This window comes from Poecilia reticulata, linkage group LG16 (assembly GCF_000633615.1).
Source record: "Poecilia reticulata strain Guanapo linkage group LG16, Guppy_female_1.0+MT, whole genome shotgun sequence".
Taxonomy (NCBI): Eukaryota; Metazoa; Chordata; class Actinopteri; order Cyprinodontiformes; family Poeciliidae; genus Poecilia; species Poecilia reticulata.
This window is the reverse complement of record NC_024346.1, coordinates 7,872,072-7,884,186: the sequence shown is the minus strand read 5'-3', so window position 1 is coordinate 7,884,186 and position 12,115 is coordinate 7,872,072. Positions and strand designations below refer to the sequence as shown.

At 38.3% G+C, this 12,115-nt stretch overlaps 1 protein-coding gene across 4 annotated transcripts in view; it reads left to right on the top strand.

Moving 5' to 3' along the window:
* Positions 1-5,972, top strand: part of cadm4 (cell adhesion molecule 4) — a 226,755-nt gene extending 220,783 nt beyond the window's left edge. For 3 of the 4 annotated variants that reach the window (XM_008431150.2, XM_008431154.2, XM_008431152.2), the window contains 2 exons: positions 79-207; positions 4,099-5,972. In XM_008431150.2, the coding sequence (XP_008429372.1) occupies positions 79-207; positions 4,099-4,208 (239 nt within the window). In that variant the 3' untranslated portion in view covers positions 4,209-5,972. Of the gene's footprint in view, positions 1-78; positions 208-3,870; positions 3,950-4,098 lie in introns of all 4 variants that reach the window. The other variant, XM_008431153.2, reaches the window with a different exon arrangement.
* The last annotated feature ends 6,143 nt before the right edge of the window (positions 5,973-12,115 follow it).

Here is a 12,115-nt window from a genome sequence, read left to right as displayed (position 1 = left end):
TATTAAATTACCCAACACTGAACTGATTCACAGTTTTTCTCTTTTTTTTTCTTTCTCTTTTGCTCTGTTCTTTTTCAGACCCCGGCGCAGTGGTTGAGACTCACAGCGCAGTACCGTATGCAGTGATAGGTGGCGTTCTGGCCCTTCTGGTTTTCACCGTCATCTGTGTCCTCATCGTCACCATCTGGTGCTCTGTCCGGCAGAAAGGTAGAGCATAATCTCGAATGCACAACACTAATATGACACAGTATTCTTTTACTACTGGCAAGGTTCCTTACAGCTGTAGCTTCTGGTAAACTTCCCATTAAAAGTTTACTAGTAGTTGGGTACATCTATATTCTGTGTAAACAATCATTTAAACTAACGTGTTAAAATTGTCAACAGAAACAGGGATGGATTGGATGCTCCTCTCTGGCAAAGCGCTGTCCATAATAAATGGTCTTGGCCCGAGAAGCCAAAGAGAGGGTGGGACAGGAAAGACAGGCGTAACGTAGATGTTTTATGACTGTATGTTAGTGCATCAAGACTCAGAGGAAGCCTCCCACTGTTTCCTATCTTTATAAGTGCCCCCATTATTGGAAGTGTTACACTATGTTCAGCAGCTGCCAATAAATAATTTAGGAATAGTGCAGCTAGCTGCAAACAGGATAACTCACCCAATGGCCAGACAAGCTGTCTGTCAACATCCACCATGACTTGACCGCCAATCAGCAGAGAGACAGCACTGTTACGACCAATCAATGTTGAGACAGAGGCCATTAGAGCTTTGTCTTTGGTCCATTGTGACTGTCAACGTGTCAGTCAACCTCTATGGAGAGGAGAAATAGAGTGTCACTCACTTTGTGACTGAAAGGACTCTTCAGCTGGGAGATAACTTCTGCTGGTGTTGCTTCTGTATTACACCAGCCTTTTTCTCACAACAGGTCCTCATCAACTTGCAAAGACAAGCCCCTCTCTGAGTTACATGTAGCTGCTTATTCAGTTGAAACCAGATAGCGGAGTACAGCGTTGTTGGAGAAGATGCAGTAAAAAGTCCGTTCCAACCTAAATCACTGTCTAGGAATTTCCTTCTAGCAGATACTCGGTTGAGACCTGACGTTAAAAAACGTGCAGCTTACTTTTCTGTTTGCTGAATGCCAAAATAATAATAATTTTCTTTTTTAGATTCTGAAAACCTTTCTCGTTCTCAGAAGAATATAAAGAAATTACATATAGTACTTGTCCTTAGTATTTGCTGTAATTGCCTTTTAAGCTGTGCAACTTGTGTAAAATGTTCTGTATGTCCTTCCACCATGGATCCACAGTAGCTTTGTGGAATATTTGGCTCATTCCTCCTGACTGAACTGACGTAACAGAGGCACATTTGTAGGCTACCCTGCAACACATTTTCCATGGAACTGAAATCAGGGCTTTATGATTGCGCTCCAAAACATTTAATTTGTCATCCTTAAGCAGTTTGTAATTAATTTGTCTGCATGCTTGTGGCCACGATCCATGTAGAAGACTCATTTGCACTCATTCTTTAGCATTCTCTGTTCTGTTCACAGTGTTCTCTGTTACCGGGGGCATTTGCAAACTGCAGTCTGATTTTTTATGTTGCTTTTGGATTATGATTTCTTCCACTCTAAGTAGCTTTCCAGTGCTTTGTCCATCCAGGACTTACGTCATTGTTGATAACCCTCTAAACGCCCTCTTCAGACAGCATCTTCATACAGTCTTCTACTTTTGTTCTAGATTTGATATGCACACATTTCACCAAACCCCATCTCTGTCCTCAATGGGATGATGAGTGGACTTTTCCCATGGGGTTTGTCCTCTGGGTATACATGTTTGAATAGACAAATGCCCCCATGTGTCATCATCTGGGTCTTTCCAATTTCTTTATATGCATAGTAACCTGAGTGAAGTTGAACTGGCTACTTTAAACAACTCCATTAAAAAGATCTCTCTCATTATTCTGGCATTTAGCAAGTAGAAATAGTATTTGTAATTCTTGCTCACCAAAAACAGAAAAAGTGAAGTATTTATTTGAACAGTAATTCGGCATAGCAGAACAACAGAAGGCCTGAATCAAAACAAAACACATAAATCAAGAGTTGGGCATCTTTTATTCTTAAAAGTTAAACACATGAGAGACGCTTCATGGGTTTTGTTCTCTTTTCTAGCATAGCCACTACTGCAGAAACATCCCTTGGCTGAAGTCCAGTGAAAAGGTTTTGTATATGCAGAAAAAAAAACTATAACTTCTATAAGAACCAATAATATTAACTCTTGGATTAAATTGAATGATTATTGGAGCTTTTTCACTAATATAATTTGGAGTTAACGTATTAGTAATCACACTAATCTGTAATGATTAGTCAAATAAAACATCAAGCATATCATTTAACCCTAAAAGAGATATGTCTCTGGGTGTGAAAGTTTATAAAGTTTAACAGGTCAAAGTTCCTCCTCCCTCTCTAGAGATTAAACAAAGGGTTTAACCGGATTTTGAGAAATACTCAACAGTATTTTTTTAAGTAAAAAGAAGAAACCGGGGCACTGATTCTCTGAGCCCTTTAAACACATCAGATTCTTCTTTTAAAAATCTTCTTTAGCCAGAATACCCAGTTCCTTTCTCCAGTCTGGATGTGGCTGTTTCCTTTCACTGAATCTGACTTTTGGTTCTCACTGTCCCATTTTTCAACTCTGTTTACAAGGAACAGCATCTCAGCACAGTTGATTTTTGGACCTTGTGCTACAAAATCAGGCTCATTTTGACTCTGATTGACATGAGCCACCTTTACATTAGACAAATAATAAAAATACTTTCTTTTCCTATTACTTGCTTGAGCTTTAACCTATCTCTTGATGGAAAGAGCTTCCTATTCTGTCCAGTTTCATAGATGGAACTCAATATTTAATTATTATGATTATGATTAATTATGATTTATTTATATAATTTGTTAATTATGGACAGTTGTAAAAGCTTTCTAAAAATAATTTTTTTAACAATTTTTTTACTGATGTCTGCATAGTCATATTCAACTTAAGATCTTGGACAAATGAGCCTAACTTTCCTAAACAGACTTAAATTATCTTCAATTATATCTTAAATTTAATTCATTTCATCAACTTTTTATTTTATTTTTGGTGTTTATATCACTTCATGTGCTGCAGTTCTGGCCATTATTACATTTTGACCAAATCAGAAAGCCCTTGATGTAACCCTGGATTTAAAGCAGGTTATTTGGCCTTCTCGTAAACCCTTGAAAAAAGCTTTTTTTTCCCAAAACAGACTTTTTATAGTTTCCTCAGGGAGATGAAATCAAATTGTTCTTGTTAGTCATTTTTAACCTGTTGCTTTGCCAAGAAATAAATACTTTGTTTTGAAAAGCTTTGACTTTAAATCAGAACTTGTTGACTTACAATCATGAACAGGTGTTATGACCCTTGCTGTGTTTGAAGGTGTTGAGTCTAAAGGTGCGGAGCAATGGAGCATGCCAGAACTGAGCAACATAATTCAGAGGAGAACAGCTGTTATTATGTAGTTATTTTATTAATCTTATGCATGTAGACAGGAGGTGCAACCGCAGCAGAATCATATCCATCTTCATATGTCCTGCAACCAGATTAAAACGTGTTGTGTGAAAAACGGCACCCCAAACAAACCCCCTGGGTTATGGTTTTTAAAATAAGTTGGAATAGTTTTGTGGCTGATGCAAGCAAAAATTTTGTTCTCCTGCACTTAACATTACCTCCATCCTTTTCTACCATTTTTTTTTCTTCTCTCCCTCTTTTACTCTGTCTGTAATTCTCTTTTTTTCTATTTCCTCCTTCTCCTCTGACTCCATGCGTCCATCCGCCACCTCTAATTTTCTGCCCCGTAAGGCTCATACCGTACACGAGAGCCTATCCTTGCCTGGTATTGACCTAACAATCAGTAAACTAATGGATTAATCAGTTGTAGGTATGGAGCACGGTAATATGAGCGCTGATTGGTGTGAAAACGCTGCATGGCGCTGCAATGATCATGACGCTTTGCCACCTAACCACCCCCCTACAATCTCCCTCTTCTCTCTTTCTCTCTCCCTCTGTTCTCTCGCTCTTCCCATCCAGGCTCCTATCTCACCCATGAGGCCAGCGGCTTGGACGAACACGGCGAGGTGCAGGAGGCCTTTCTCAACGGGAACGACGCCAGCCAGGGCAAGAAGGAGTACCTACTGTAGCCCTTCGTTTTGTTAATCCCTTCTCTTCTGACCTCATACCCTTACCCCTCCCTCTCCCTGCCTCCAACCTTATATACAGTATATATATATAAATACACACACGCGCGCACACACTTCGACACAATTCGCCATAACAGGCAGCCTTCTGAAAGCGACTGTACTGCACATAGCCAATCCATCACACTCCATTCCACTCCATCTCCTCCATATACACTCGCGTAACCCAAGAGACAGACCGAGAGACGGAGAGCCTCTCGGCCCCGCCAGACATCAACGACTGTGCCATATACAGTACTGTAAGTCCCGGACTGCTGGAGAGAGCGAAGGAGCGGCGACAGAGTGAAGTGAATGTAGGCAAAAGCGAAATGATCCCATAATTATTTAGATCAAGAAGGAAGAGGGCCACACAATGAAAAGTGGCCCCTCTCTGCCTCGCCTGTGCAGCCGCCAAAGTGGAAGGGGAATTAGAGGCAGATGACTGCTGTAATTCACCGCCTGGAGAATAGAAGAATCTATTTCACAAAGCCCAATCTCTAACCGAAGGGGACAGCAGGAGAGCTGCGCAGGGAGGGAGGGGAAGGAAGGTGGTGGAGGGGAAACTTGAGCAGAAGCTACTTTGTGCTCGATGGTAAATTACAGAGATTTTTCATATTACGGTCGTGTCTCATCGACGGAGCACAGCTTGTCCATAATTCCCTACCAAAGCTGCGAGAAGTATCTGGACTGTGGCAACAAGCTGAATGTCTTGTTGTTTCGCTAGTTTTTAAAAGAAAACCTAAAGTGATCCCCCCTCCTTTCAGTTCAAGAGTGAAATAAAAAGGTGACTCTCAACACCTGTTACCATGCTCTCCTCTCTCTTTCAATCCCTCTTCTTCTCAGTGTCTCCCCCCCCCCCCTCTATCGTTCCCCCCTGTTGTTGGCCCCGTAATAATGAAAGGATTAGCGTCGGGCTGCGTTCCCAAGGAGGAAGAAAGGAATATGACTTGCAGAGGCATTAAAGAGAAGCTTAATTATTTTAGAATGTCATTAAGAGGATAAAAAGGTTTAAAAAGTTCCAATAAAAAGACGAGGGGAGCTGTCAAAATGGAGCGAACAAGAGAACAACACGGGCGTATGCAGCTACATGCACACATCGATACATACACGTCCACAGAACAAGTATACATATCTCTGAATTCTTTGTTTGTATAAAAAAGAACAGTGACATGAGTTAAATTAAACTTTTAAGAATTAAGAAAACTGTTTACTATTGAAACGCATTATAAAGCAACTATACTAACACAGAATATTAGCCTTTAGAGGTGCAACACCGAACAAACTACTGTCCAGTGATCTTTAAAGAAAATATAAAAATGAAAAAAAAATTGTCTTTATGAAAAAAACAGAGGTCTTATTGATTTTTTTTAAAATAATTATTGCTATTATTTGAACAATTCTGATTGTTGTTACTGTTATTATTATTGCCGTTGTTATTATTATAATTGTAAATGTTAAAGAAATGTACACTTCCCATGGTTTGTTTTTGGGTTTACTGTAGAAAAAATAAACTTGCTGTCATTTTTCACTCTTTTTCCTCTTTACCTTTCCTCTCTTTCCCAGTATTTCTCTCTCTTTGTCTCCTGTGCCTAGTTGTCTCTTCTCCTGTCTTTCACACCTGTTTATTTTAGAGTCCATGTGCCACTGTTGATATATATAGCTAACTATTTCTTTATAGGGGAAAGAAACAAAGCACGACAAAATAAAAAAAAAAGAATACAAAAATAACCTCATCAGACTGATTCTTGTGTCTGTGTGATCAGCCGGTGCCGTTTGTCATTTAGAGAAACGGGGAAAGAAATTAATCATTCGGTTTTCGTATCACAGTAATTAACTTTGTTTTTGTCACATCACAACCACAAACTACAACATGGTTTGATTTGATTTTACTTGACAGATCAACACAAGGCACTGCTAATGATATATGGTTTAAAAATTAAAAAAATAAAAACGGTGTATTTGTGTTCTGCCAGTTTTGGGTTCAGCGATGTTTGCTCTGATACCTCAAATAAACTTCAGTGCAGCCAGTTGCCTTCAGATGTCTCGCATTAAGAGAGTCCACTTCAATGTCGTTTAATGTTGGAGCCATCTGTATTGTGAGTGGTGCGAAGATTTCATTAGTAGGAGAACATTAAAGAACAAATAGAACCACAAACACTAAGAAACCCATAAAGTTGGTTAAGAAGTGAGTTATGAACAAGTTTAGACAAAAACAAATCCCAATCTTTAAGATTTCTACAAAAAAAAAAAATTAAATATATCCCCTAAAACTGAAATAGTTTGGTTTAAGTGCAAATATATGTCAACATGACCATAAATCTAAATTGACATTGTAAATGCAGAAGCTAAATAGATCCATTGCTCAGGTTGGAGAATGTACTCACTAGAAAACCATGACTTGTGTATTTAACACATCTGGCTCTTTTCGAAAGTTGAGGGGGGGAAAAAACGTAGTTTGCCAAAATCCATGTAGACATTAGACATGCAGAAAAAAGGTGCTATTATCAGAGGAGACCAAAATTGAACCTGTTGACATGCATAACGCTATGTGTGGAAGAAAACCAACACTGTATTTTACCACCCTGAACTCATCATCACTGTTGCAAACACGTTGGCGGCAGCATCATTCAGTGGGGATTCCTTCTTTTAGCAGGGAGTGGGAAAGGAATCAGTGGGATTCCAAAGAAGACTGACCAAAAATTAACACTGAAGAGGTACAAATGTGGAAAAAACATAACTCAAAAGTTCTGCAACTAATTACACCAAAAGATAGCCCTACAAAATATGAGATATGTCTCTGTAGGAAGCTTTGGAAAACATTTTCTTCTCTGCTTTAGTAGTGTGCACTGCTTTGTTTCAGTTTATCACAGAGCTTCTCATTGAAACACATGAACCTTTGTTGCTGTAATGTGACAAAATATGAAAAAGTGCCAGGATTCTGATCACTTTTAGAAAGGGTAGAACAATCAGATTAAAGGGGGAATAGCAGAAATGTAGTCAGTAATATAGATATTAAGAGGATGAAAGATGCTAACACTGGCAGCTCAGTCGAAATAAACAAAACAGACGCATCTGCTGCCAGGTTAATGAATCACAAGAACAGATAGCAGGGAAGAAACGGGGGACAGGAGGGTTGAGTCAGATGCACAGAGAAAAATATGACTCTGCCATTAGCTTCCACGCAATCAATACCCGATTCTGTCGAGGAGCACTCAACATGTCCATCTGTGTGCAAGGCTAGATTTGAAAGCAGCTGGAGGTCACAAGGGGATGGATCGATGTGTTTCTCTCCCATTGATGCCGAAGCTCCACAGTCGCCTGTCATAAAGACAGATTGTCAAACGGCAATCAAAGTAATGGACTCGCCAGGCGCGACCGGCATGAGTTGACACTCTCAACTGCAAACAATTCAGCCGGTTCGAGACATATCTTCAGTTTATGATGACGCAAAGGGAGGTCTGGTAGCGCTCGCTATCAGACCTGCAGTGGTCGATGAGTAATAAAACAGAGAATATTGTTCCTTTGAACGTCTTCCAGAGAGAAGTGTACACCCTTCAAGTAAATGTTTTTTTTTTTTTTTACCCAAGTTCTTTGTCTTTCATCATTTTTGTGCTTCTCTTTAAAAAGGAGAGACATTAAACATTAAATTATATATTTTATGTCATAGTCTATTTTGTAATCTATACTGAAAATTGCAATCAAGTTAAAACCTGTCTTGCTTGCGTGACCTCAGCAACGGATGTGTGCACTTTTATTGACATTCCTGATAAAGATGTGGAAAAAGTCTTAAATGAAATGTGTGTTTTATAGCTGTTGCAAAATCTCAGACATGTTCTGTAAAATAAATACACCAGCAGCAGGTTTTATGGTATTGATTAGAATGCTAGGGAAACTTAAGTTTGTGATTCATGATGTATTGTTTTCTCGATGACATCTAGTGACACAGATCCAATTGTCAAAATTGTAAAGACATAAAAACATTAAAAAACTATCTGGGTACAAGTAAATAATTTCTCTCCTAAAGGTGATCTTATTTATGAACGCATTTAATCGCCAAAGCTGGGAAATAAAGACAGGCGCAGTATCTCGTTAAGACATGAAAGCTTTATCTTCATAACGACATACAAAACTCATCAGAACATGTTTCAGTTGGCATTAGAATGAGATTTATATCTCACTAAAACCAAAATAATCTTGAGGGATGCCTGTGTGTCGTCTAAAAGAAATGGAGTGCAATTTTACATTCTTCCTTTTTTACAGAACAGCATATTTTTTTGTTTTAATGAAATTAAAATCTCATTATAGTGAGATATGACTCATTCTTTTTATTTCTCGCAATAGGAAGAAACTTTCTTGTTATAACGAGATTCTGCTGCTGTATTTAACTTTTCTAGCCATTAACAGATACTCAAATGTTGTATTTCACTCTCATTTACCTTAAACTATATATCTCATTGGGCTTTCTGAAGGTGTTTCAAAGTTTTTATTTTGACTTTGGCTGTTTTATTTTATGTCCAGTACAAACCTATATATAGAAAGGTTGGTTTGTTTTCCGTATAAATCATTCAGACATAAAAAGGCTTTTAAGCTAAAAGTTACGAACCAGTGTTCTGTCAACACAAAACAGACAAAACCAATTTAAAAGGCAAGTCTTCAGACACTTTGTGTGCAGAACTGCAATTGCAAACAGCTTGAGAGACAGAAAACAACAACATGACTCCATAAAACCTATTATCAGGAAACTTGGCATAGAGATGAATTAAGTGGAGAGTAATGCATCAATCAAATGCCGTGTCAGGACTTTCTTTCTATTTCTTACAGACTTTCAGACACGTTGCAGATTTTTTTTCGATGTCTAATCCTTTTTCTTTTGTCCTGCACCTGTCTACCTTTTTGATAAAACTTGTGTTCACATTGCTAAGCCCACAGTGCACAATAAGCTGTCATGGTCAGGTGCAAGGCCTGGACAGGAAATGAGTGGAAAAGAATTGTGAACTTATTACTTTCCCTTGATGCAACATAGTGTATTGGAGCAGAGGCACTGAGATAAAAATCTGAGCTTACCTGGAAGAAAACATGCATTTCTTCAACTTCTTGAGTAAACGTGTCCACACTGTTGAGCACAATTTAGGTCCTCCCACATAAATAAGTAAATAGAAAATAGGGAAATTAAAGACTTTGAGAAACCAATTATGATATTGCAGAAGACTTTGACTCATTGAAAAAAATCTAAAAGGAAAGTGAGGCCTTGAAACCTTTACCCAACATAATCCAGTGAATTTAGTGATATTCTGGAGTATATTGACAGCCAAACGCCTCTGAATAACCCACTCTGCTTCTTTCTGATTCCAGTTTAACAGATTAATGACCTAAAACTGGCTCATGTCAGGGAATTTCCCAGTTATGACCCATTTATTACATCATATTTCAGTTCTACGAGTTGCTGTAAATATCACACTCGACTGGATCTTGAGCTTATTTATTTTCTTAGTACACTAGGACAATTTTATACATCTGTGAATGCAACCTGAACACGTCTCCTATTATTTTGCTTTGGTGACAGTGGGAACCTGACATGGCACATGGCACAGACCAATGTGTACACAGTGATGACGCTGTTAGCATGAGGCATTGATTGAGGTGACTTGTGTATCTTGGTGTTGCATAATCAGGAAGCAAAAAGCTTTTAGACAAGCAGAGCAATCAAACGGAGAGCTGCACCACAGAAGAAAGGGCACTCTGATTCCTCTCTGTCTGTCTTTGTCCTTACCAAATTGCTCTATCAATAATGTGTTCCAGTGAAGGCTTTTTGTAGTGACTGAAAACTCAACAGTGCCCATAATAAACCATAGTATGACTCTAACTACAAAGGAGTGAGGTGTAGAGCAAGAATGAGAGAATAACGTTTCATTATGCTCACAAGAGGTTGCCTGTTCGGTGCTTTGGCAAAATGTCTTCCATATTTTGTCCATCTTCAAGAAACTCTTTAAAGAACATCTTTTTTCCATGAACGTACATGTACTTCATAACCCTCTCTATCTCTTTTTGCAGTTTTCTCTATGCTGACATGATTTTTATAGTTGTTACTTGGTATTCACAAAGATTAGGGACCATAGCTACCCATCCAGAAATACTTGAGACTCCCTTTTAAACTGCTTGTAAGTACCTAGTCAAACACCAAACATATCTTAAGATGCCATAAGGCACATAGCGGTCTTATCACCATAGCAGTAACTAACATCCATTTCCCTGCTTTGGGGGATATAACCACGGAATGGCAAGGAAAATGAATGGTGCTCAAATTGTCTGTTTTGCAAACGCCAGCCAACGACTTGTCAAGTAGCATTGTATCCAGGTATTTCAGCTTTCTAAGCTGCATTTTATTTCAAAATTTTTAGCATATTTTTTCAATGAAAACATCTGCAACTAGACACATTTTCTGTGCATAGTTAGTAGTTTTGTTCTACAGAAAATCCACGGATAGGCGAGTCCTAAACCTTGAATGGGAGGAGGTCCACTGTACCCGATCACCCTTCCTTCCTCTCGCATAGCTTTTCTTCTAATTAGCTTATTAGTATATTTGATATTAACTGGATTGCTACATCCTCATTTTTAAGCCACCAAATGTGTAAATGTGAATATATTCAAACCTTTAACCCTTGTGCGTACGAGGACAGAGGCAAATGATACAAGTGATACGGGTGTGGGGTTGGTTGGACCCCATTTGTAAACACAAGGGTTAAATGTCTTCATGTTTTTCATGAAACATTTTCTTTCAGGACAACTCTGAACACACACCAAAAGCAGCAATTAAATTGTTTACATCAAAGCATAACAAAAATCCCCAATCAAATTCCAGACCTAATTCCATTTTAGAGACTGTGGACTACAACATTTCTGTTTACAGACACTCATTCAAAATTTGACAAACATTTTAGTTTATAGACGCAGAAAGCTAAAAACATACATTTAAATATTTGTGTCTGTAATTGCAGCAAATGGAGGTTTTCAATATTGCACTGTATTTTAATTAGGGGTATAACTGTAAGGGGGGCAGGACCACCGCAATTGGAGGGTGGGCATGGGGATTGCTGAAAACCACACAACATTTTACTTACACTTTATAATTATGCACTACTTTGATTTCACATAAATTGCACATACATATATATATACACACACACACATTTGTGGTTGTAATATCACAAAATATGACATACTTCAAGGTTTATTAACACTTTTACAAGGCATTGCACGTGGCTGAGTGAGGACAATTATGAGAGCTGATGAATGTAAAATTCAAAAGAAATTGCTGGTTATTATCAGGACAAATCGAAGAAGCAGAGAAGAAAAGATGTCTTTCAAGACTATTCTATGAGGAGGGAGATGAATTTATCATATTTTTCTCCATCAGTGATTTCGTAACACCAACATGGTACAAGATGAACAATCCAATTATTGTGAGCAAGACCCTTTTTATTTCAAAAGAGCATCACATTGTATTCACAACTAAAGTCAAAGCAGCCTTGAATATTGTGTCATAACCAGGGGTTAATTATGCTTCGCCTACAATACCAGAATCTCCCTGGACTACTGTTATTAGGGAATGTTTAATTAGTCTCTGTCACACATATATCTGCATCACTAGTTGTTAGCTTAGTGGGGATTAATAAGAGGAGAAGAATAAAGCCCAGAGGAAGGAGCAGTCAAAGGAAACGGGCATCTATGATCAGGATAGTGGCTATCATCTGGAGACTTAATTTTCCTGACATTTCGTTTGGGACTTGATAATTAAATGGCCTTTCTGTTTGCAAGTTAATTCATAATATGTACAGCAAGTGTTTTTGATTAGATAAAAATGCTAATATATA